The sequence below is a fragment of the Schistocerca cancellata genome, chromosome 7 (genome assembly GCF_023864275.1).
Source record: "Schistocerca cancellata isolate TAMUIC-IGC-003103 chromosome 7, iqSchCanc2.1, whole genome shotgun sequence".
NCBI classification, from domain to species: domain Eukaryota; kingdom Metazoa; phylum Arthropoda; class Insecta; order Orthoptera; family Acrididae; genus Schistocerca; species Schistocerca cancellata.
Window position 1 is genome coordinate 503127547 of NC_064632.1, and position 26851 is coordinate 503154397.

Here is a 26851-nt window from a genome sequence, read left to right on the forward strand (position 1 = left end):
AGGGTAATGTGCTTCAGGCAATAGTTGTCATACCAGCCACATCGATGTGCAGTTCAACAGCACGATGCGCATGATAACTGGTACAATCAGACCACTCCTTTATACTGGCTTCCGCTACTAAGCAATATCTATCCACCACAGATTCTCAGAACTGAGACCTTGCTTAGAGATTACCACATTATATACCAGACAGTAAGGAAATGCCCATTTATCACAACGTCCCTGTCATACGAAGAAACAGGCTGCGTTCGAGACACCCGCCACTACTGGGCGCTGAACAGCTGGTTACAAGTAACAGGAAAGTAAGAGATCTCTGAAACAACAACTGTCAAATTACCAAGAGCGGGAATGGTTCGAGAAATATAACAGTGATACTGCTGGTGACGAAATTGAAAGGAAACTGTGGTTAGAATTAAATATAATCCGCACTCGATGTGGCAGGTACTATGACTTGCTCTATAAATGGGGTATGTGGAGGCTCCGAGTTGTGACTGTGATACACTGAAACAATCTATCGGACATGTAACAGAGGAGTGTGTCCTTCGATGCTATTAGGACACGTGGAATGATTTTGGAGTGGATTAGAAAACTAGATATTAATATTTAGCTGTTTTATTTTTGTTAGGCAATGACATTCGTTACATATTATAAATGTAGCTTGCGTGTGCCATACGAATGATGTAAGTTAAGTCCTGTTCTCTCTATTAATTTATGTTAATCCATTTTAGGAATTTTAGCGACGTAGTCCTTATGTGACATTTTATATTTGAGGATCCATTCCCACTGTCTTCTAACTCAATATCTTTCGTATTACATTTTACGCAAGATGACGGAAATTTAAGTGTACCGAAAGCGGTAGTGTACATAATAAAGGATTGTTGATCGATTAACTGTCGCGCGGTTTCTTCATTTTACAAAATCGTCCTGAATATTGGCCATTCCTCCGGGGGACATCCTGCATGTGTCATCTTTGAAAGACACAAATCAATAAGTTGACGTATTTTGCCTACTTTCATCCAATAATGTCTTATGGGATAACGTTCTGGGGTAACTCATTTTAAAGAAAGAAAGTCTTTATTTCGCAGATACGCACTGTAAGAAGAATATGTGGCGTTACCCACGATCATTTGATATACATCTGTTTACGGAGTTGGGCATTCTGACAATTGAATCACAGTATATTTACTCCGTCATGGAATTTGTTGTAAGTAATCCATTACAGTTCAAAAGGAACAATTATGTACAGAATTACAATACCAGAAGAGAAACTGACTTTCATCATTCTACATTAAAGTTGTCTTTATAACAAAAAGGTTCGCACAATGCTGCAACAAAACTTTCTCATCACTTACCCAGTGACATAAAATTCTCACAGACAGAGAAGTAAAATTTGAAAACAAACTAAGAAATTTTCTCCTTGACAGTGATAAGCGGGTTGGTTGGTTGATTTTGGGGAGGAGACAAAACAGCGAGTTCGTCGGTCCCATCGGATGAGGAAGGAAGTTGGCCGCGCCCTTTCAAAACGAACCATTCCGGCATTTGCCTGAAGCGATTTATGGAAATCACGGAAAACCTAAATCAGGATGGCCGGACGCTGGCTTGAACCATCGTCCTCCCGAATGCGAGTCCAGTGTGCTAACCACTGCGCCATCTCGCTAGGTCGCCTTGACAACCCCTCCTATTCCACAGAAGAATTTCTGTTACTGTAATGTGTGAAAGGTGGTGGGTAGGACTTACTAACTCACAATATTTGTACATCTTTCTTTTTGAAAAAAAAAATTAAGTTCAGTTTGCAATGTGAATGTAAATGACTTGTTACACATCATTACGATCTATTGGACAATATGATCCATGGAACATAACACTAACCAACTAACTAACTAAGTGATATTTTTGCTATCCACTAACTACTTTATGTAACCCCATTATTTTTTAAAGATAATGAACATTTTCTTTTCGAATCATCAGTCTTCTGTCTGGTTTGACCTGACCCGCAACGAATTCATATCAAGTGCCAACCTCTTTATCTCAGAGTAGCACTTGCAACCTAAGTCCTCAATTATGTGCTGGCTGTACTCCAGCCTCTGTCTTCCTCTATAGTTTTTACCCTGTACAGCTCCATCTAGTATGGTGGAAGTTATTCCAATTAACGGATGTCCGACCATTCTGTCCCTTCTTCTTGTCAGTGTTTTCCATATGTTCCTTTGCGCAGAACCTCCTCATTCCTTACCTTATCAGTCCATCTAATTTTCAACATTCTTCCGTAGTACCAAATCTCAAACGCTTCGAGTCTGTTCTGTTCCGGTTTTATCCCAGTGCATGTTTCACTACCATACAAAGCTATCCTCCAAACGTACTATCTCAGAAATTCCTTCCTCAAATTAAGTTCTATGTTTGATACCAATAAAGTTCTCTTGTCTAGGAGTGGTGACGTGGGCCAGGCAAATGCCCAATGGGCTGGACATTTGTAAAAGGGCATTCCACGGGAATTTGCGCAAAGCAGTTTTACATGCCCAAAATCTGGGCATTTATAAAAGAAACTATTTTTAAAGTTTTCCTGCTAGAATGGATAATTACCAACTAAAATAGGGGAATGGGATAATACTCCCTATATTAAAGGTTAGTAAATGTTTACTCTTGCCTTTATTACTAAGAACGCAAGGAAAGAAGAGAGAAGCACTTTTTTTTAAACCAAGGAAGGGTGCGTGTTGCTGAGAGCTACTTACCATTTATAACGTCCTTTTTATTTTCACCAGTTCTACACTTCACACTCTTGATACCTCTATCTCTCGCACTCACGCAGTCTCTCTCTCTCTCTCTCTCTCTCTCTCTCTCTCTCTCTCTCTCACACACACACACACACACACACACACACACACACACACACACATACACATACATACATACTCACCGCGTTGAACAGCTGTGTAGTGATAAGCCGGTGTAAAAAACATTGTCCTTAGGTCATCATTTTCTAATGTAACACACTTTGTAATCACTGCAAAACATCTGTATATTATTGAAGAATGATTGATAAAAAATATTACCACGTGTATTAAACTGCTTACATGTGTTTCTTGATGATAGATGTAGCCTTAAGCGTTAAACTGTTATCAGTGAAAAAAATAAAAAGATTTATTGTCAGATGTAATGACATTTGAGACAAACTAGTTTTCTGTTCTGCTCCTTTCTTTATCCACATACGTATGGCTGCAGTGTTGTGAAGATAAAACGAGGACATTAACATAAAGAAGATTTAATATCAAAGAACCGATGTGCAAGATGCTGGAATCATTCGATTCCGATACTAGTCGATTCCTAGAGAATTCACGATTCTTGGAATTGTGCAATTGCAATCGCTACGTGATACATTCCCAACTAAAGTCATTAGGGATAAGCTTTTTTTTTTTACTCTAATTCCAGTTATTCTAAGTAAATATTTTTGTTGTTGCTATTATTGCAAATAGGTATTAGATGAAATTTTGAGCGTATGGCTGGTAATTTCAGGTAATTCATGCAATTCTGTGGGTTATTTAGTTAATTGGAACTGGCAGAACTGGTCTGATCGCCTGAGTCATTAATCACTATGTGGCTGAGTGAGCTGCAACATAAGGTTGTCTTTGCGTTATTTACAGTTTTATAGACAATACGCTATTGAAGGTAGTAGGAGTAATCCACTAAATTACAGGCCCATATCGTTAAAGTCGATATGCAGTAGGATTTTGGAACATATATTGTATCGAGAGGACTCGTGAGCACCGAGACCCGGTAGTAGCTGGAGCGGGATCCGGATATACACTCCTGGAAATGGAAAAAAGAACACATTGACACCGGTGTGTCAGACCCACCATACTTGCTCCGGACACTGCGAGAGGGCTGTACAAGTAATGATCACACGCACGGCACAGCGGACACACCAGGAACCGCGGTGTTTGCCGTCGAATGGCGCTAGCTGCGCAGCATTTGTGCACCGCCGCCGTCAGTGTCAGCCAGTTTGCCGTGGCATACGGAGCTCCATCGCAGTCTTTAACACTGGTAGCATGCCGTGACAGCGTGGACGTGAACCGTATGTGCAGTTGACGGACTTTGAGCGAGGGCGTATAGTGGGCATGCGGGAGGCCGGGTGGACGTACCGCCGAATTGCTCAACACGTGGGGCGTGAGGTCTCCACAGTACATCGATGTTGTCGCCAGTGGTCGGCGGAAGGTGCACGTGCCCGTCGACCTGGGACCGGACCGCAGCGACGCACGGATGCACGCCAAGACCGTAGGATCCTACGCAGTGCCGTAGGGGACCGCACCGCCACTTCCCAGCAAATTAGGGACACTGTTGCTCCTGGGGTATCGGCGAGGACCATTCGCAACCGTCTCCATGAAGCTGGGCTACCGTCCCGCACACCGTTAGGCCGTCTTCCGCTCACGCCCCAACATCGTGCAGCCCGCCTCCAGTGGTGTCGCGACAGGCGTGAATGGAGGGACGAATGGAGACGTGTCGTCTTCAGCGATGAGAGTCGCTTCTGCCTTGGTGCCAATGATGGTCGTATGCGTGTTTGGCGCCGTGCAGGTGAGCGCCACAATCAGGACTGCATACGACCGAGGCACACAGGGCCAACACCCGGCATCATGGTGGGAGCGATCTCCTACAATGGCCGTACACAACTGGTGATCGTCGAGGGGACACTGAATAGTGCACGGTACATCCAAACCGTCATCGAACCCATCGTTCTACCATTCCTAGACCGGCAAGGGAACTTGCTGTTCCAACAGGACAATGCACGTCCGCATGTATCCCGTGCCACCCAACGTGCTCTAGAAGGTGTAAGTCAACTACCCTGGCCAGCAAGATCTCCGGATCTGTCCCCCATTGAGCATGTTTGGGACTGGATGAAGCGTCGTCTCACGCGGTCTGCACGTCCAGCACGAACGCTGGTCCAACTAAGGCGCCAGGTGGAAATGGCATGGCAAGCCGTTCCACAGGACTACATCCAGCATCTCTACGATCGTCTCTATGGGAGAATAGCAGCCTGCATTGCTGCGAAAGGTGGATATACACTGTACTAGTGCCGACATTGTGCATGCTCTGTTGCCTGTGACTATGTGCCTGTGGTTCTGTCAGTGTGATCATGTGATGTATCTGACCCCAGGAATGTGTCAATAAAGTTTCCCCGGTGTTCACGGTGTTCTTATTTCAATTTCCAGGAGTGTAGATAGATATAGTGATCGAACATTATGAATTACCTCGAAGAAAACGGTCTATTGACAAACAGTCAACATGGGCTTAGAAAACATCGTTCCTGTGAAACACAACTAGCTCTTTATTCACATGAAGTGTTGAGTGCTATTGACAAGGGACTTCAGATCGATTCCGTATTTCTGGATTTCCGGAAGGCTTTTGACACTGCACCACACAAGCGGCTCGTAGTGAAATTGCGTGCTTATGGAATATCGTTTCAGTTACGTGACTGGATTTGTGATTTCCTGTCACAGTTCGTAGTAATTGACGGAAAGTTATCGAGTAAAACAGAAATTATTTCTGACTTTCCCCAAGGCAGTGTTAAGGGCCCTTTGCTGTTCCTTATCAATATAAACTATTTGGGAGACAATCTGAGCAGCCGTCTTCGGCTGTTTGCAGATGACGCTGTCGTTTATCGACTAATAAAGTCATCAGAAGATCAAACCAAATTGCAAAACGATTTAGGAAAAATATCTGAATGGAGCGAAAAGTGGCAGTTGACCCTAAATAACGAAAATGGTAAGGTCATCCACATCAGTGCTAAAAGGAACTCGTTAAACTTCAGTTACACGATAAGTCAGTCTAATCTAAAAGCCGTAAATTCAACTAAATTCCTAGCAATTACAATTAACAACAACTTAAATTGGAAGGAACACATAGAAAATGTTGTGGGGAAGGCTAACCAAAGACTGCGTTTTATTGGCAGGACATTTAGAAAATGTAACAGACCTACTAAGGAGACTGCCTATACTACGCTTGTCCGTCCTCTTTTAAAATACTGCTGCGGGGTGTGGGATCCTTACCAGATAGGACTGACGAAGTACATCGATAAAGTTCAAAGAAAGGCAGCAGGTTTTGTATTATCACGAAATATGGGAGAGAGTGTCACAGAAATGATACAGGGTTTGGGCTGGACATCATTAAAAGAAAGGCGTTTTCTCTTGCGAAGGAATCTTCTCATGAAATTCCAATCACCAACTGTCTCCGCCGAATGCGAAAATATTTTGTTGACACCGATCTACATAGGGAGGAACGATCGCCACGATAAAATAAGGGAAATCAGAACTCGTACGGAGAGATGTAGGTGTTCATTGTTTCCGCGCGCTATACGACATTGGAATAATAGAGAATTGTGAAGGTTGTTCGATGAACCCTCCGCCAGGCACTTAAATGTGATTTGCCGAGTGTCCTTGTAGATGTAGATGAACTTTTGGAAGAAGGTTACAGAAAAATTACCTGCTTGGAATTTTATCAGTTTAAACTGGAAACGATTATCTTGTAAATATTGTTTTACGGAAGACGAACAGTCACATTTCGACAAAATGGACAAGAATATCAACAAATGATTCAAGTGCCCTCAGAATTTGAAAAAACTGCTTGCGTTAAGTACAGCGGTTCAGAAGAGATTTTTAATTTTTTGCTGTAGCTTAGTATAAGTAAAAATAGTACCTACAGGCTAGCTATTTAACATAAATAATACTTTATTTTAAAAATTACTTTTATACTTGAGTGTGGTTTTCTTTTATTATTACGTACTACCCCAATGAGTGACCTCATTAATGATGTAAAAAGCTACATTTACAATATAATTTATTTCCCCTAACAGCTCGCCCCGAACTCTCAAGGAGCTTTTTCAACTTGGTTACCCAACCACTGAAGTAGCAGTGTTGCAAAACACCTCTTCCACCACAAAATATCAGCTTAAATTTTTTTAGAAGCGCCGGCTATCAATCATCTGTAAAATGCATAAATGCCTGGGCATTTATGAATTTTGGGCATTTGTCCAGGTATTTTTCCTGAGAATTTGCCCCGACCTATAAGTGGCCAGGCAACTATCTAGGAGTGCCCTTAATGCCAGTACTAGTCTGCTTTTACGTCTCCCTTTATCCGTCAGTCTAGGGCTATTTTGCTGAACGCGGATGGTATGAAAGACAATGTATTCGACTGCGCAGTCCCTCCGCTGGCTGCGCCGCGGGATAACGGAGGACCAGCTGGAGCTCGAGATGGCCCGCCTGGAGGCGTCGCTGGGCAGGGACAGCAGCGGCGGCGGGGGCGGCGGGGAAGGCGCAGCCCAGGGGGCGGCGGTGGGCGGCCGGCTGTGCTCCGCCGTCAGCCTGGTCGGCATCTCGCTCGTCATCGTGGTCGCCATCAACCAGCAGATGGCCGGCCTCTTCGCCGTTCTCAACTACGCCGTCTTCATCTTCCAGGAGTCGGGCAGCTCTCTCTCGCCAGAGCTCGCTACCATTGTCATGGGTCTGCTACAGGTACGTACTCCACCCTGCAGAGGTCGATGCCGGCGTGTACACGAGTTAGATATATGAGACAGGCGAAATATCCTCAGACTCCGAGAAGAATGTAATAATCCCAATTCCGAAGGACGCAGGTGCTGCTGACAGGTGCGAAAGTTACCGAACCACGTTTAATGTCAATCTTGCCAAACGCCGAGACGAATCGTTTGCAGAACAACGGAAAAACTGTTAGATGACGACCTCGGGAAAGATTAGTCTTGATGACGGATAAATCTACGAACACACGGGGTTAAACGGATACTTACTACCTGTCTTAGGCGACAAGTCAAAGAAAGGCAAACCTACGTTTGTAGCATTTGTAGATTTAGGGAAGGCTTTTGACCATGTACTGTGGAATACACGCTTTCAAATTCTGAAGGTACCGAGAACAAAATGTAGAGCGAAAGGATATTCGCAACTTGTAGGGGAGTCTGAGCGGAACATACCACCTAACGCTTGGATCAAAAGGGCTAAATAATGAAAATTTGTTTAGAAAAATTAGGAACCTTTTATCTAAAAGTTAATAACATACTTGGTTTGTTACAGCAATAAACTGAGAAAGTGTTTTTAAGTCCGTTCCACCCAGTACACAGGGTGGAAGAATGAACACCGTTTCTTTCTTTTTCCTTTTTTTTTTTTTTTTTTTTAATTTCTTGGATGACACATCTTACATATAAGCTGGGCTTCGACGTCCTCACTATCTACACCAGTATATGAGTTATGAGCAGACTGCCTGCACTTCTGACATGCAGTCTATCCGTCAGCTGCCGGCCGCGGTGGCCGAGTGGTTCTAGGCGCTTCAGTCCGGAACCGCGCGACTGCTATGGTCGTAGGTTCGATTCCTGCCTCGGGCATGGATGTGTGTGATGTCCTTAGGTTGGTCAGGTGTAAGTAGTTCTAAGTTCTAGGGGACTGATGACCTCCGATGTTAAGTCCCACAGTGCTCAGAGCCATTTGAACCATTTGAACCATCCGTCAGCTGAAGTGGAATATAATTTCCTGCAATATGTACGTGCCGCATATTCGTCGTCTTCGGATGTTTCATTTTGCATGGGGTCAATTTCTTTTTCTTTTTTCTTCCTCTTCTTTCATTGAAGAACTTCTCCTTTTCCTTTCACTTTCTACTTGTCGAACTGGCAGCCTGATCTTTAGTCTCTTTAGCTTCTTTAGCTCCCAGGACATTTTTACCGCTTCTTGTAGCGCATTGCTGTAGAGAGATGATGTAAGGGTACAGTTTTACCTCTCTTTCTTGTCACTCGTTTCTGTCCTGGTTTAACTCTGGATATTGGAATAACGTTTTCCAGGCTAAAATTAGGGAAGTTTGACCTAATTGAGTTACTGATGGGCACATATTTTTTGTGGACCAGTTTTGTCTCTCCATTTTCCGCAAATAACGACGTACCATCTGCAGACGAGGAAGGCACAACATGCGGTAGAATTTGTCAAATAAAAAATAAAAGGCGACAGGGGCAGAACAGACTATAACAGTACACCACACCGTCCCTGAATGCAAATCTGTTGAGACAATATACGGTAACAAATGTAAACACTTCTTTTACAACAGCATTGTACACAAAGATAGATAAGAACATGCTGATCTAGGTGAACCAAACGTTGATTGTGAAGAAAAAACTATGACAGATTTACCTTGAATGGAAACGGTCTTTTAAGTGATAACAAGACAGCGAATTCGCTCACTTTTTGTATGCAGAAATAAGTGACTAACTCGTGACAACAGCTCCAACCTTACTAAACCGTAACAGACATTGGTTTGATAAACACTTGTCAGTCTGAGAGCACTGTAGCGGCTCTAGACGAAATTAGACCACCGAGACTGTTCTGCCCCGGTAGTTCATTCCGTCACGGTCTCCCGTACAGAACCCAGACTGCAATTATAAGAGTTGAAGGACATGAAACGAAAGCAGTGGTTGAGGAACAAGGGACCGGGTTGTAGCCTAGCCTCAATGTAATTCAATCTCTACATTGAACAAGCAGGAAGGTTCAGGGAGAATAAATGAGACATTTGCGGTTTGCGATGACATTCTAATTCTCTCATGAGACGCCAAAGGACTTGGAAGAGCATTTTAAGGAATAAATATTGTCTTGATATGAGATTATAATTAAGCAAAAGTAAAACTAGAGTAATGAAAACTAATCGAATTAAATCTGGTGATGCTGAGGGGACTAGATTAGGAAATGAGACACTGAAAATAGTAGATGAGTTTTGTTATTCGTGTAGCAAACTGATGATAGCAGAACTGGGGAGGATGTAAAATGCAGTCTGACAACATCAAGAAAAGCTTAATTTAATTAACTTTTCGCCCCTTCCTTATTTCATATTACTATCATGATTTAGGCTTAAGCCATTCTTAAGTACAACACTGAATAAGTTTGTACAAATGCAGAGAATGTGGGAAGGGCCAAAATGTAACATCAGTACGCCCTCTCAACATCAGAATAAAAATTACCGATTTTATTTATTTAGCGTATGGCTAATACAGACATATCACGAAGTTACATATGCATATGTACATATTGACACACAAGAAACTTAAGTTTGTCTTTACAACTGAATATCCAGTCCTTCAATCCAGCGCACTGCATCTGGAGTTGCTAGCAGGAAGTCCTCTTTGGCCCCGTGATAGGCTCGAATCCTGCATTCACTGACAATGTGGTGATCAGTCTGGTATGGAGCCCCGCAGTCACAAGCTGGATCAGGCAGCTTCTTCCACTTAAAGAGAGCATCCCTGCATCGCCCATGGCTGGTACGGATTCTGTTGAGAGTAGACCAGGTCTTTCGTGGTAAGTCGAATCCACTTGGAAGTTTAGCACCTGAGAAGATGTTATGCAGGTGCACATCTATCACTGCTTCCCACCGACCTTTCCATTCTTCAAGAGGCTTGAAATTCTTAGCAACCATGTCAGCAGCATCGCACAGAGTTGGATGACGTGGTTTCAGTCTCTTGCGATTTAAAAGTGGCAGGTCGCTATGCACGGGTAGGTTAGAATTCCTGGAGATCTTGTGGAATTCTCTCATAAGGGCAGTACATCTGCGTAGATCAGGAGGTATTATACCGGTTAACAGTGGAAGCCAATAAACTGGAGTAGATCTGATTGTGCCAGATATTATGCGCATTGTCGTATTCAGCTGGGTATCAACAAGCCTGGTATGATGACTATTCATCCAAATAGGTGCACAATACTCAGCACTTGAGCATACCAAGCCTAGAGCTGAAGTTCGCAGGGTGGTTGCTGAAGATCTCCAGGTAGTTCTGCATAGCTTATGGAGGATGTTGTTTCGAGTCCTCATCTTTTGAGCTAAGTTAAGAAGGTGTTGTTTGAAGCATAGTGTACGATCCAGGATGACACCAAGATATTTTGGGTACCAATTGTGACGAAGAATACTGCCTCTGAAACTTACTTCCAGTTTTACGTTCGCCAACTGGTTATATAGATGGAAGCAACACACTTCTGTTTTACTCACACTGGGTTGGAGTCTCCAGATTTTGAAGTAATTGTCTAATGCAGACAGGTCATTGGCTAAAATCTCTTCTGTTGTCTTCATTTCCTGGTGTTTGACGGCTAGAGCCAGGTCATCGGCATAGCAGTATTTTCTGGACGAAGTGTCAGGTAGATCAGATAGATATAGGTTGAACAGTAAGGGTGAGAGAACTGATCCTTGAGGCAATCCGTTGTTCAGCTTCCTCTCCTTACTTATGTTGCTTCCAGTGATTATCTGGAACTTCCGATCACTTAGCATGCTGTTAATCAGTCGAGCCATTGTTCTGCAGGGTATGATGCGGAGAATTTTGCAGATAAGGCCTTCCCTCCACACAGTGTCGAAGGCGGCAGTTAGATCAACAAATGCCACAGATGTTTTCTGCTTCATTTGGTATCCTGACTCTATGAAGGATGTGAGAGACAATACTTGGTCGCAGCAGCTACCGAAATAAAATTACCGAAATAATACTGCTTACATATTGGCTATAATTAGACTCTGTTAAGTGAAGTCATTGTCAGGATCCTATTGACTTGGACATTCTAGTTGAAAACCACATAAATGTATGGCAGACAAGTAGTAAACATGTTTCCAGACATAAAAGAATCGAGCCACCGAATGAACATCAGTACAGTAGTTACATGTGCGGTGAAGATAATTTGAAAGATGAACATTGTAGGTTGTAACTCTATGTTGCATAATCCATACATCTTTGGAAGAACTGTGTTATCTGTGAGTACGTCTATAAGTACATCTTTGGAAGAACTGTGTTATCTGTGTATGCAAGGTATAAACAATATGCTTATAGCACGAAAATATGACATCACGCCGAAATGAGTACCCCACATTGTAGTGTATACTGGTTTAAATGAGAAACATCCATACACCAGTGCAATGCAGAACAATTATAACCGTGACAGAGAACAATCATCTGTCGAATCTTACTATAAACTGCGTCTATGTGGTATACACAAATATGGTACAAAAAATTACGAAAGTCTGACATTAAAATACCACGTGTTGTAACCAATATGTTGTGGAAGAGATATAACGCATGAAATATTAAGTACGAAATGTACAATTAATATAATGATCGGATATTTATAAAGATAGAGTCCTTCTCATTTTCTATGCACTTGTACAAAACTTTTTTCAATGTTGTACTTGACAATGGCTAAAGGCCGAAATCATGATAGTAATATAACATAAAGAAGTTGCAGAATCAAACTGCGGAAATTTCATTCAAACATTATTAGATAATTGTGGCCCAAAAACAAGAAAATATCATAAACAAGCAAAGGGCTTTTGAAAAGGAGGAGTTCGATTTGTTAACGTGTAATAAAAATATAAGTGTAAGGCAACTTTTTTGTGGGTATTTGTCTGGAATTAGCCTTGTATGGAAGTGAAACGTACACGATAAGCAATTCAGACTAGAAGTGAATAGAATCTTTTTAAACATGGTGCTACAGAACAATACTGAAAGATTGATGTGTAGTTTGAATAATAAATGAGTAGATACGCAATCGAAGCTAGGAGAAGTGCAATTAATGGCTCAACCTGTCAAGAAGAATGGATTAGTTGGTAGAACAAATCTTCAGGAATCAAGGAATTGCCAGTCGGGTAATGAAGGTAAGTATGGGCAGTAAAAATTGTAAAGAGAGACAGTAAACAGTTCAGATGGATGTAGGTTCTGTGGTTATGAGGAGATGAAGATGCTTGCACAGGACTGACTAGCGTGACAAGCTGCATCAAACAAGTCTTCGGACTGAAGACCACAGTAACAACGATAGCGGATGAAAGCCTAAACTGAACGGATCACAGAGCTGCAGCGTGTAAGAAGACGCCATCACATCCCCAACGTTTCAGAAATATAAAGAAGCTGTTCGGAGTGCAGTTCGAAGAGATGTTTGAACGGTTGTAGAATTACAGACGTTACCAAACAAATCTAGATTACAGTGGTGTTATTATACTAGAAAATCCTGGCATAGCTGCTGTGTGGAGTGGCTGCGGAATTCACAACTCCATTTAGCTCTTCAGAAGTGTTCATCCAGGATATGTGCAACTTACTTTGTCACACAGTGTCAGGCTGAAAGACTAACATGCTATGTTTCTTTACTGTCTACTTAATTTTTCACCACTTCCTATTTATCTTAAATTTCAGCGCCTCTATCTGAATAGCAAATTTTTCAACAATACCTACACGTTTCTTATATCACTTACGTTGAGGTGTTTCTTACTGGATTAATAGTGAGAATATGCGAAAGCTGAAAGGAGTAAAGTTCCCTTCTCCAGTTTCCAACTGTCAGTTCATTCTTGAATTCCTTATTTAACGATTAACGAACTGTGCATATCACAAGTCAAAAATCTAAAGACGAATCGTGAATCTAAAAGCGACACAAATTGCCACCACCCTCCGTCTGCTCCCCCCCCCTCCCCGCCACGCCCCCAAGCAGCCCGCTTAACCTTCACCCTTCAATTAAATGAAACTGGACCAGTCATTGTCCTGAAGAGTAATGTTAGACCCCAGTTTTTTTTGTTTTTTTTCTGAGAGGTGTTCTCTTGCTTTTTGCTTTGATTCTTACTGATAAACATCTAATGTTGTCACTTCTGCATTTGAGGACGCGATATGTGTGTTCCCGGCAGGTGGCTGGTGGTGTTGCATCCGCGCCGCTCATGGACCGATTGGGACGTCGCGTCATCTTGCTGCTTTCCAACGTGTGCGTGGGGGTCTCGGTGATGGTGCTGGGCGTGTACTTCTACCTCAGGACGGAGACCGACGTAGACGTCTCGCTGATCGGCTGGCTGCCCGTCACGTGCCTCTCCGTCTACCTGCTGATGATGGCGTTCGGCCTGGGCCCGCTGCCGTACATACTGCTGTCAGAGATCGTCGCCCCCCGTGTCCGAGGCGTGGCGTCCGTCCTGGCTTTCAGCGCCATCTGGGGGTCGGCGGCGCTCATGACCAAGCTCTACCCACTCATGTCGGAGGCCATGGGCGTCCACGGCACCTTCTGGTTCTTCGCGGCTATCTGCCTCGCGTGTTCGATCATCGGGCTGTCAACGCTGCCCGAGACGAAAGGACGACCGCTGGAGGATATTCTGAGGGATCTCAAAGGTGGCAAGAAAACTGTCGACACCGTCTCTTAGTTCCAATGATGTTCTGTATACAATCTCCATACATGGAAAAAAAATGTACTGCATCACTCGCAGATGATTTCCGGGACGGTATGCTCTACGTACGTCAACTGGATGGCTTCGTCGTACCCAAGATGCGTCTGTCGATCTCCGTCCAGAGCAAGCTTTGATGATTTTCCAGCAACATTCAACGAATGACAATGAACTCGCAGACAGAGATCACAGCTCTTTGTCCAAGTATTTCAGCCTGTTTTTCGGCTATATTTATATAAATTTCTTATGGCATTTGGAACAATAGTCACTGACAAGGGAACCTCCCCATAGCACCCCCCTCAGATTTAGTTATAAGTTGGCACAGTGGATAGGCCTTTAAAAACTGAACACAGATCAATCGAGAAAACAGGAAGAAGTTGTGTGGAACTATGAAAAAATAAGCAAAATATACAAACTGAGTAGTCCATGTGCCTGACAGGCAACATCAAGGAGAGTTTGAGCTCAGGAGCGCCGTGGTGCCGTGGTTAGCGTGAGCAGCTGCGGAATGAGAGGTCCTTGGTTCAAGTCATCCCTCGAATGAGAAGTTTAACTTTTTATTTTCAGACAATTATCAAAGTTCAGGCACTCACAAATAATCAACTTCGCTCTACAAAATTCCAGAACATGTTCAGATTTGCTTGGACATATGCAGAATTTGACGGTCTACACACGGAAAAATTTGAAAACGTTAAAAACATATGTTCTGACAGAGCACAGGGAAAACCGTCCGACTGTGAAACTGTTGCATTCATTTGTTGCAGTTTGTGTGACGAACTCTTATGTTTTCATCACTTTTTTGGGAGTGATTATCACATCCACAAGAAAACCTAAATCGGACAAGGTAGAAGAATCTTTTTTACCCATTCACCAAGTGTACAAGTTAGGTGAGTCGACAACTTATTCCTGTCATGTGACGCACATGCCGTCACCAGTGTCGTATAGAACATATCAGACGTGTTTTCCTGTGGAGGAATCGGTTGACCTATGACCTTGCGATCAAATGTTTTCGGTTCCCATTGGAGAGGCACGTCCTTTCGTCTACTAATCGCACGGTTTTGCGGTGTGGTCGCAAAACACAGACACTAAACTTATTACAGTGAACAGAGACGTCAATGAACGAACGGACATATCATAACTTCGCGAAAATAAAGAAAATAAACTTTTCACTCTAGGGAAGACTTGAACCAAGGACCTCTCGTTCCGCAGCTGCTCACACTAACCATTGGACCATGGCGCTCCTGGGCTTTCGCTCTCCTTGATGTTGCCTATCTTACACATGGACTACTCAGTTTGTATATTTTGCTTGTTTTTTCATAGTTCCACACAACTTCTTCCTGTTTTCTCGATTGATCTGTGTTCAGTTTTTCAAGGCCCATCCACTGTTCCAACTTATAACTAAATCTGAGGGACGTGCGATGGGGAGGTTCCCTTGTGAGTATAAACGAAAGTTTCGTTTCTCCACACATCTGTTGGACTGGCCGACAAGCTCCTATGTCCCTGTTGGAAAGGATATTCCGCGTAGCCCCCGATGCCAGATCTATAACGCTGTGGTGAATTTGGGGCCGTGAAGCGTGTCATCGACAGACAAAAAATGTGACAGTCTTCCTGCGCTAAGCGGGGGTTGTAAGATGAATGTGAAATAATCCACTGTGTAGTGTTGTTCCTGCTGTGTGGAGAAATGTGCTGTCTTGATGCAACAAGACTTCTTCGGACGACATTGATCTTCGTTTGTTGCAAATCGGAGAAGTGCAGAGTATCCAGAATGTATTTTTACTCTGCGGCACAGTACGCGCTGATCTGAAACTTCCTTGCAAATTAAATCTGTGAGCCACCTGGACTCAAACCCGGCACCTTCGCCTTTCACGAGCAAGTGCTCTACCGACCCAGCTTTCCACGCACGATTCTCAACCAGCTCTCACTGCCGCCGCAGGACAAAGTCTGTGATATTTGGCAGGTTCTAGATCAGGTATTGGCAGAAGTAAAGCTGTGAGAGAGGGTCGTGAGTCGTGGTGGGATAACTCAGTAGCTACATCACTTGCCTGTGAAAGGTAAAGGTCCCAAGTTCGAGTACATGTCCGGCACTCAGTCTTAATTGTTAAAAGATGCTGTGTGACTTGAAATATTTTAGCGGCGACAAACGTTTGTAATGTGCTGGATTTTATCCACTTGACAGCTAGTACATGAGGTCAGCGTAAAATGAACATGGTTTACTACAAAAAAATGTTTAAAATCTGAAGATGACAGCTAAAACTGTTGAAAGTGGTTGTCTTCAATAAAAAAAAAATTTGTGTGATCTTGGCTTTCCAATGGTTTTTAGCAAATAAAACAGACTGCCCTTCAGTATTCCCATAATGAGAAAATTCAATCACACAATTTTAATCTGGCAGGAAGTTTCAAGCGTAGAGTATCTCCACTATATCTGTACATCGACGTAGTATTTATAGCACGTTGTTTCCGGATGGTGCAGCCTCGGAATGGAGAACCCGTATGTGCGCCGGTGTATCGGAAGGAAGATTCAGATTTAGAGCTACGTCCATAACGAGGTCATTGCAGACAGAGAACAAGGTCTGTGGTCGATGTGAGAAAAGAAATCAGCCATCCTTTCTTCAGAGAAATCATCCCGGCATTTACCTGACATGAGTTGCTGAAACCACGAATAAACCAAATCTGGAAGGCCGGACAGAGACTTGAACAGTCATCCTACAGAAGTCGAGCATTTTACTTCCAGTGACTAGTCATATATGGGGGTACCCCCTAGTGACATACAAGTTAATGTGTTAATCACTCAGAGGAAACCGTATTTCCTAATGGATTTCTTGCCGTATATCGTAGAACTATAATTGATATCATTATCTTCTTGTGAAAATTTGTTCCTGTGTTGTATTATGTGCAAATCTGAATAAAGTTCTTTGTTACTTTCGTAAACATTTCCAGCTCCGATGAACACTTTCAGATTACACAGTAACTCTCTCATGGTGCTGAGTGATCCTTTTCTGGTGTTTTACAAGTCACTGCAATATACTGTTACCCATTACTGCAAGGTGAGAAACAAAAGATGCGGGCTACTCATGAATTTTCAGCTAAGGTGTACAGCAGTTACTAACTAAGCGTGTCCGCGGGTTTTTTAGTGGGGAAATATAACGTTTAATTTTCTTGTAGTAAGCCAGAGGGAGAAATGTTATGTAAAACTGTTCCACAGCATTACACAATCCCACACAGCGTTCAAACATTTAAAACGTGTTGTTTGCGTTGACACGACTGCATCGGTTACCGCTGGTGTCATGTGTCCGCCATTAAAGTAGAAACATCGGTTGTCTCTCAGACACGACGCCATCGTCATTTACACGAAATATCTCCACGTTAGCGGATCACATTTCCATTTTTCATCTTCTGCTGGAGTTCTAACGGCTCTGACACCGCCTGCCGAGTGAAAAACGCAATATCACCTTGCGGTTCATATACGGCGCTAAACTGCAGGTCGCTGGAATGCTTCACTAGATTCACATACTCTACTAACCGACAAGATTCTGACGCTTGTCATTTTGAAATTACAATCAAGATGTTTCACAGAAAAGAATTATCCGCCGGTAGGATACTACATGAGGGAATCAGGCATTCGGATTAAAATTTCAGAATAATAGAAGTAGATTGCCTGTAAATTCTGTTTCGAAGAGATATTATCATCATCAGTCGGCTTACTCGCTGTTCAACTGTCATGACTTCAGTTCGCCATTCATACCAAATCGTCGACTAGACGTGTCCATTTACAGCGATTTTCACCTCTTCTCAATATAATCTGAAGAGGTCGGCCGGCAATCTTCTCCGCTTGAACTAGCAACCTTGCCTGCCTTCGATTTTGCCTTGTAGGGCGGTCTTTTCCAAATTATCTCTTCTCTTTGAGAATCTGCCATAGGAACTAAAGTATCTTTGGCCGAAAAACGATGATAATGCGATGCCAACTTCTTCTATAACGGAGGCAATGGTTTTTCTTTCTGTCCAAGGAACGCTTAACATCTTCCGCCGACACCACATCTCGAAAGCGTCACTGACACTGGCTTTCGCGGTCCAGGTCTCGCAACCGTACAAGCACGCAGAGAACACCTATCATCCCACTGAGGTCAAAAATTTTCCATAAATTCCAAATTTTTTTTTCGTTTGAGTCATCACCCTCCTGTCTGGTTTGATGCGGCCCGCCACTTATTGCTTCCCTGCGCCTATCTCTTCATTTCAGAGGATCAATTGCAACTCACGTCCTCAATTATTTGCTGGATGTATTCCAATATCTGTCTTCCTCTACAGTTTTTGGCCTATACAGCTCCCTCTAGTACCACGGAAGTAATTCCCTGATGTCTTGACGGATGTCGTATCATCATGTCTCTTCTCCTTGTCAGTGTTTTCCGCAAATTCCTTTCCTCTCCGATTTTGCGCAGAACTTCCTCATCCCTTACTTTATCAGTGCAAGTAATTTTCAACATCCGTCTGTAGCACCAAATCGCAAATGCTACTGCTCTATTCTGTTCCGGTGCTAGTCAGCTTTTTATGTCCTCCTTGCTCCATCCGTCATGGATTATTTTATTGCCTAGGTGGCAAAATTCTTTAACGTCATCTACTACGTATCATCAGTTCTGATGTTAAGATTCTTGCTGTCCTCATTTCTGCTACTTCTTATTACTTTCGTCTTTCTTTCATTTGTTCTCAAACCATATTCTGTACTAATTAGACAGTTCATTCCATTCAGCAGGTCATGTAATTCTTCTTCAGTTTCACTCAGGATAGAAATGTTATCAGCGAATCGTATCACTGATATCTTTTCACCTTGATTTTTCATCCCAATCCTCAACCATTCTTTTATTTCTTTGATGTACAGATTGAACAGTAGAGGCGAAAGACTACATCCCTGTCTTACACCCTTTTTAATCCGAGCACTTTGATCTTGGTCGTACACTCTTATTATTCCTTATTGGCTTTTGTACATATTGCCGGCCGGGGTGGCCAAGCGGTTCTAGGCCCTACAGTCTGGAACCGCGCGACCGCTACGGTCGCAGGTTCGAATCCTGCCTCAGGTATGGATGTGTGTGATGTCCTTAGGTTAGTTAGGTTTAATTAGTTCTGCGTTCTAGGGGACTAATGACCTTAGAAGTTAAGTCCCATAGTGCTCAGAGCCATTTGAACCATTTTTTTTTTTTGTACATATTGTATTGTGAGCACGTGGGCGCTATTCTGTCATTCTGCGCAACGGATTAATCTGAGATGTACCCTTTACCCTATGGCTCCTGCAAGATGCAATTTCCACCCCCACACTACTACAGAAGTTAGCCAGACGCTCCTAACTTTCTAAAGAGAAATTCCTGAAAAACTTTCAGCAATAACTATCTTCTGGAGTCGTCCGCTGTAAGGAAATGACACAAAAATTCACAAAATTTCTTACCTAAATAGTGGGATACTTAGGTATTGGAGTAGTGCTAACGAAAATTATTATTTATTTTGCAAAAATTCTGAGAAATCACAATGGCTCTTTTAGTTATGAACTGAACACGTTATTTCCGGGTTCTTTTCGGTATGTGAAGTTACCTCTTAAGGATAGGGTTCGCTAACGAAATTTCTATACATAGTTTAAGATTGTTATTGACTTGGCAGAATGGTTGAGAGCCGCACCTACTCAACTTGAATAATTATCCGTTAGAATGTTGCTAGGTACGGTCAAGGCTGTCGCATCTGAAATGCAGTGAAGTGTACTGTTGTGGAGGAAATATGGGGCTCGCAAGAGCTGTAGCGCACAATACCGTAAGCTGCGGTGACTGCTGTCTGCGCCGCTCGCTGCGGACAAATAAGATACCTCTCGTTCTATCTGGATTGACCTTCGCCAACCAAACTCTCCCTAAGCCTTGATGAAGTCAAGGACTCCTATTCGCCCCTAGTCTAACCATTGGCGTGGTACACCGGTCAGATAACCAGTCCACAGCGATGCCACTCAAAAATTCGCTCGGAGGCGTTTAATTATAACTCTGTCTGTTCACACTGCACAATAAGTGTGGTGGCCAACACAGTGAACAACGCTTAATCACAAGGACTCAATATAGAGTCGCATTCTGATTCACTCTCGACAGAGGTGCTCTCCCAGTGAAGTACTGAGGAGAGATTTGTTCCTCGCCCTTTGAGTACACGTACGAACGCACACGTTCTCGTTACATGTTCTCGCTCCAAGAGCGACAACGGAACGGCCCCTCTCCATGCCAGACATGAAGGGGTATATCTTTCGGTCTCTTCCATTACTCCTTCAGCTCAAGGCGTCAGAAATATCGTCTGCCAATCAGCATTGCTCTTCTAAAACAGGAGACTGACGTTTCGTTTAAGGCGACTAATCTGGAAATCTGTAGCACCGGCGTTTGGCGTTTGCTGTCTCCCTGTGAAAACCTCTGAAACTGCGTGCTCTGTTTGTAAAGAATGCTTAGGCTGGGCGCTCCCACACAATGTAGCGGAATTTGCTTTTAAGCCAAACACAGGGTCGTTCTTGCTTTCACTCGGGCAAACGCTGTCTGCTCTATGGGCGGTCGCCAGCAACATAGATAGGCTGAGTCGTCCTCTGAAGGGACCGGCCCCCCCCGGCGTGCGAGTTGCGTCTCCCAAACTAAAAGCCCCTGCGACCATCGTGTCTTGAATGTGTGTGTGTGTGCCAGCCTTGAGTATTTCAATCTCAGTGCGCATTTGCGATTTACTAGTTATTTGCATATCGTTTACATGAATTCATACAACATTGACTTTATCTTATCGAGTTTGGGTTCGAATGAAGCGTCTTGATGTGCGGAACATGATTGTGAGGGCGGAATATGTAAGCAATGAAGGTCAGGAGACCACGACGTCTTACATTATATTACCTGTCCCTCCCTGTAGCTTACCCCTCTTTTTCTCAGAATTTAGAATAACTTGAGTCATTTCACATTGTCGAACGCGGTTTCCACATCGACATATCCTATGAACATGTCTTGATTTTTCTTTAGTCCTGCATCCATTGTCAACTTCAACGTCAGAATTGCCTAATTGTTCCTAAAGCTAAGCTGAACGTCATCTAACACATCCTCAATTTTCTGTTCCATTCTTCTGTATATTATTCTTGTAAGCAACTTGGATGCATGAGCTGTTAACCTGATTGTGCTAGCACTTGTCAGCTCTTGCTGTCTTCGCAATTGTGTGGATGATATTTTTTTCCGAAAGTCAGATGGTATGTAGCCAGGCTCATACATTCTACACATCAACATGAATAGTCGTTTTGGTACCATTTCTCCCAATGATTTTAGAAATTCTGATAGAATGCTATCTATCCCCTCTGCCTTATTCGATCATAAGCCTTCTAAAACTCCTTTAAATTCTGATTCTAATACTGGTGCCCCTATCTCTTCTAAATCTACTCCGGTTTCTTCTGCTATCAAATCAGACAAATTTTCTGCCTCAGATGTAGTATTACCATCGATCCGCACTCTCCTCTGCATTTAACAGTGGAATTCCCGTTGCAATCTTAATGTTACCACCGTTGCTTTTAATGTCACCAAAGGTTGTTTTGACTTTCCTGTAGGCTGAGTCAGTCCTTCCAACAGTCATTTCTTTTCCGATTTCTTCACATTTTTCAAGCAGCCATTTTGTCTTAGCTTCCCTGCATTTCGTATCTCTTTCATTCCCCAGCGTCTTGCATTTCTGTATTCCTGAGTTTCCCAGAACATTTTTGTACTTCCTCCTTTCATCAATCAACTGAAGTATTTCTTCTGTTACCCATGGTTACTTCGCAGTTACCCTCTTTGTACCTATGTTTTCTTTCCCCATTTTAGAGATGTCCACTCCCTTTCAACTGTACTGCCTACTGAGCTATTCCTTATTGCTGTATCTATAGCCTTAGACAGCTTCAAGTGTATTTCGTCATTCCTTAGTACTTTCGTATCCCACATCTTTGCGTGTTGATTCTTCCTGCCTAGTCTCTTAAACTTCAGCCTACTCTTCATCAGTACTACATTGTGGTCTATATCCGCTCCTGTGCACATCTTACACTCCAGTATCTGATTTAGGAATCTCTATCTGACCGTGATGAAATCTAACTGAAATCTTCCCGTATCGCCCAGCCTTTTCCAAGTATACCTCCTCCTCTTGTGATTCTTGAAAGGAGTATTCGCTATTATTAACTGAAATTTATTATAGAACTCAATTAGTCTTTCTCCTCTCTCATTCCTTGCCCCAAGCCCATATTCTCCTGCAACCCTTTCTTCTACTCGTTCCCCTACAACTGCATTCCAGTCCCCCATGTCTATTAGATTTTCATCTCCCTTTACGTACTGTATTACCCTTTCATTATCCTCGTATCCTTTCTCTGTCTCTTCATCTTCAGCTTGTGACGTCGGCATGTATACCTGAGTTATCGTTGTCGGTGTTGGTTTGCTGTCGATTGTGATAATAACAACCCTATCACTCAACTGTTCACAGTAACACATTCGCTGTCCTACCTCCTATTGATAAAGAATCCTACTCCCGTTATAACTTTTCTTGCTATTGTTATTTCAAATGCGCATCACTGATTATGAATAATACAATTTTTAATAACTGGCAGTAATAAAATATTCAGCACAGGCGTATAATTTGTTTTAAAATTTCTGTCTTTGTTTTCATAAACAGGTAGTTGTTGTGGTGGTATCCATTCCGAAAACTGGTTTGATGCAGCTCTCCATACTACTCTATCCTGTACAGGCCTCCTCATCTCAGAAAGAATGCAACCTACACCCATTTTAACTTGCTTACTTTATTCATCTCTTGGTCTACCTTCACAATTTTCACCCTCCACACTCCTCCCATACTAAATTGATGATCCGTTCATGTCTCAGAATGAATCCTATAAACATATGTGTCCTGTGTATAGCATGTTAGGAGCATACTTCTTTTGGTGACTCAGGACAATGTGCTAAACAACATTACATCAGTATTTACTTCATTTACAGACTAATAATTTCAGCTATTACTAGTAGTATGTTTTTACGTTAGTTATTACATCCAAGTACATAGTAGAAATGTGTAAGTACGATATCTAAATTACGATAAATGGTCCCGAACAGGGTCGATACGCTGAGCGTGGATATCTTATAAACGTCTGTGTAGCAAGGCCTCTTCACAGCTCTACAGACGGCTGCTGTTTTCGACTATAGCCGTTGGCGCGTCGCAGTTGAAGGCTGTCAAAAGCGCTGACCGGTATCAGGTATTTTCTTCGTTTGACTCGACTGTGCGAGTGTCTTAGTAGTAAAGAATAAATGCATAAAACTTCATGCATGATACGCCAATTTTTCTCTTGTCTCAGTGTTTATGACATCATATTTCTGATCTTTGTGTCATAATGTGATATAATTTTGTAGGTACATTCTGCGACTTATGTGGATAGTGTCTGAAGAATTTGTTGAAAATAGACTTATCAGAAAATAAATGATAAATTTAAACGTCATGCACTATGCAGCAGTTATTCACGTATCTAAGTGTTTATGACGTCAAATCTCCTGAGCTATCTGTGGTACCATGATATATTTAAGTTAGTGCATTTAGCGGCGTATGTGGATACTTACTGCAAATATAGATCGTAGCACAGAATTAATACGTTTAAACGTCATGCATGATGCGGCAGTTTTTCACGCATCTCGTTGTCCAAGACGTCATATTTCTTTAACTATGTTAGGTACGTGGTTCTTACCTCCAAAGCATTTACTGTCTGACATTAAGGTATATGTGTACCAAATTTGGTTGAAATCAGTCGAGTGGTATAGGATGTTAACTATGATTGCTGAAGGACGTTAGCGCGTTGATGCCCAACATCCAACTTGGGATGGAAGAAATAATGTTCAACTTGGTGAAGCAACAGCTTATATTTACGGATTGTTGTAATCGATCTTCACTACCGTGGAGTAAATACGAAATGTGCTCTCCATAGGAATATGTAGATACGGTTCACCATGATCCGCCCGTTCAATAGCATATTTCGTGTCATTCAAGTGAGATATTGTATGTACCGCCAATAGGTTCACACTATCGTTTACATACATAAGAAACAGCACGAATACAAAGAAACTGTACATCTCACTGACCATCATAATGTTGGTGGAAGACTATAGTAAACCACATCTCATTAGGGCACTGTCAAAGAAGGTATGTGGCATTAACGGTAGCTGCCAAAACTCTCTGACAAGTATGCATCTTCCCGTTCTATCAATGAGTATTTCTTTGCTGTGCTCGGGGGCCATGCAGCTTCGTATGAAAAATAACAAAAAAAAAAAAAAGATTGTTCATTGGCACCGCTCGGTGGGGACTATCTTTACCTTTTGGTGTAGCCATGGTAGGTGCTATACAGTAACAGCCGGAATATGGTCGATACACATCTTCAGCTGAGTGTTTGCACATTACCGTGTCGCGCGAAGATTGATTGCCTGTGCCCCTTCTATCAGTTTTTCCCCAGAGCACCTTCATGATTCACAGTTTTTATCTTAAGTGTGTTCATTTCTTTTACTCCTGGCTACAGTCATTAAACAAGTGAACAGCTTCGTAACGCTGTAGAATTTATTCAGGTGTTATGCACCGAAATAGTTGTGACGATGGTAACTACGTGGGAATTTCAACCAGTAGGCGAATACAGGAAATAACACCAATTTCCATCAGTTGCATTTGAGCGTGGCCTATTCATCACTCTTCTCTGGTGAAACGTGGACATTATGAGCATCGTGAGATCACAAGGAAGTTGTCGTACTTCTAAATGTAAGTAAGTAATCTCTCATACTTTGAATATACTTCAGATACATAAATTCCAACTGCAATTTGATCAGATATAGAAATTAGTGTTGATGGCAATTCAAGAAGTGGAGAGACAGAGAAGTTCCCATGCAGTTTCGGTTAGGTCGTTCCGCTACAGACAGGCGCTGGCGTGGTAGGCCTACATTTTAATGACGGGGGAAGACAAATGAAAGTGAGTTTCGAGCTTGTACTGAACAGTTTTATTTGACTCATCAGACAGCTGCATAGACCAAAACTGAATGTGATTTCCTGCACGTAGTACATGAATTTTGACTCAAAACTAAGTGCCTCTTTGGTAATGTGATTACGTAATTAGGTACTAGAGTTAAAGATTAGTGAGTTCTACCGTGCTCATAGAAGCGCAGAAAAAAAATCGGACCCTTGCTACCAGTTGAGGTTGCCACATAGGAAACTACAGAAAATAAATTCGTAACATGGTGCCACAAGGCCAAAAGTCGAAACAGTGCTTCTTAGCTGCAGAACAAGTTAGATGGGTGCTTTCCGAATGCCATAGTACAAGAATTTTGACGCAAAACTAAGTGCCTCTTTGGCAATGTGATTAACGTAATTATTAGACACTGACAAGTCGATTCCCAGTGACAGTGCTAGATTTTTCTGCATTGCAAAGATAAAATATGGAGATGTCTGAATAAGTGAACAGTGACACTGACACACAAACAGCCAAGAAGGCAACGAATCGTAAGCCTTTAGCCCAATCGTGAGACAAAAGTAATTTCTTTTTTAATCTTATGAACAAAACAGTCAAGATTACCTTCGGATCTAAAAGCACAGTAAAGGTAAACAGCTCTATAAATTATTATCTACCGTCAACATTATTTATAGACACATTTGAAGAAAACAGGTAAGTCAATATAACTGGTTAACTAAAACACTGGGAGACAGTTGCCATTACCAGCATCTGACGTTGCACGTCGCTAAGACTGAGAAGTTATTAAAAGCTCCTCGTTTGCATATGGATGTATAACAGAAATTTGGCGTTAACATTTTCATAAAATGGTAGTGTCAAATCATGTACGTATTGCCATGTGCATTTTTGTTTTTGGCAAATTTATTTTTTATGTGGTAAATGTCATACGAAGAAGGCGAAGACTGTCTGCGTCACACGTAAGTATTCGGTGACTTTTGCGCGACTGCTCGAAAGCAATGTAGAGACACAACAGGCCTAAATCGTACTTCATTACTGAACCGCATTTTACTGAAAAAACAACTAAGACAGGTACACAACTGACAAGGGGAGGCCGCCAATTGTGAAATTCAGATTCGATTCATACTGCGCATAATAAAAGCTCATGGCCAGAGGTGTATTGTGGCAAAGCACCAAGATGCACTTCTCAGCCGTTGTCGAGAAAATCGACAGTTAAAAGAAACCGTTGCCATGAAATACTCTCTACAATTTATAGATTCCTACAGCGTCGTGGCGCAGCGGTAAGCGCTCTGTTTCCTAATCCGAAGGTCGCCGGATCGAATCTCGCGCCATGCAACTATTTTTTTTAGTATTTGTTTTTCGTAATTCATATATATATATATATATGCATAATTGTTGCAACTGATTGCCGGGAATTTTATATATATATATATATATATATATATATAAAATTCCTGGCAATCAGTTGCAACAATTATGCATATAATAAGTTGTTGAAAGTCGTTTGTCGTGGAAAAACTGGCGACTTCGAACATGATTATGTTTTCCGCAAACAAAGTTGTATTTCACAAATGTTATTAATTGTCTTCATAATGTTTACACGTGTAGTTAACGGAAGGCGTAGAAACGATATTCCGAAACGAATACGTATAGTGTAAGTCAAGCGTTCGAATTAGAGCAGAGACCCCACGATATATA

General features: G+C 42.3%; 1 protein-coding gene across 1 annotated transcript in view; it reads left to right on the top strand.

Moving 5' to 3' along the window:
- LOC126092867 (facilitated trehalose transporter Tret1-like) overlaps positions 1-14471 on the top strand; it is a 58714-nt gene extending 44243 nt beyond the window's left edge. The window contains exons 4-6 of the mRNA XM_049908598.1: positions 7185-7277; positions 7308-7496; positions 13663-14471. Coding sequence (XP_049764555.1) covers positions 7185-7277; positions 7308-7496; positions 13663-14163 — 783 coding nt within the window. The 3' untranslated portion in view covers positions 14164-14471. The remainder of the gene's footprint in view (positions 1-7184; positions 7278-7307; positions 7497-13662) is intronic.
- Positions 14472-26851: the final 12380 nt, after the last annotated feature.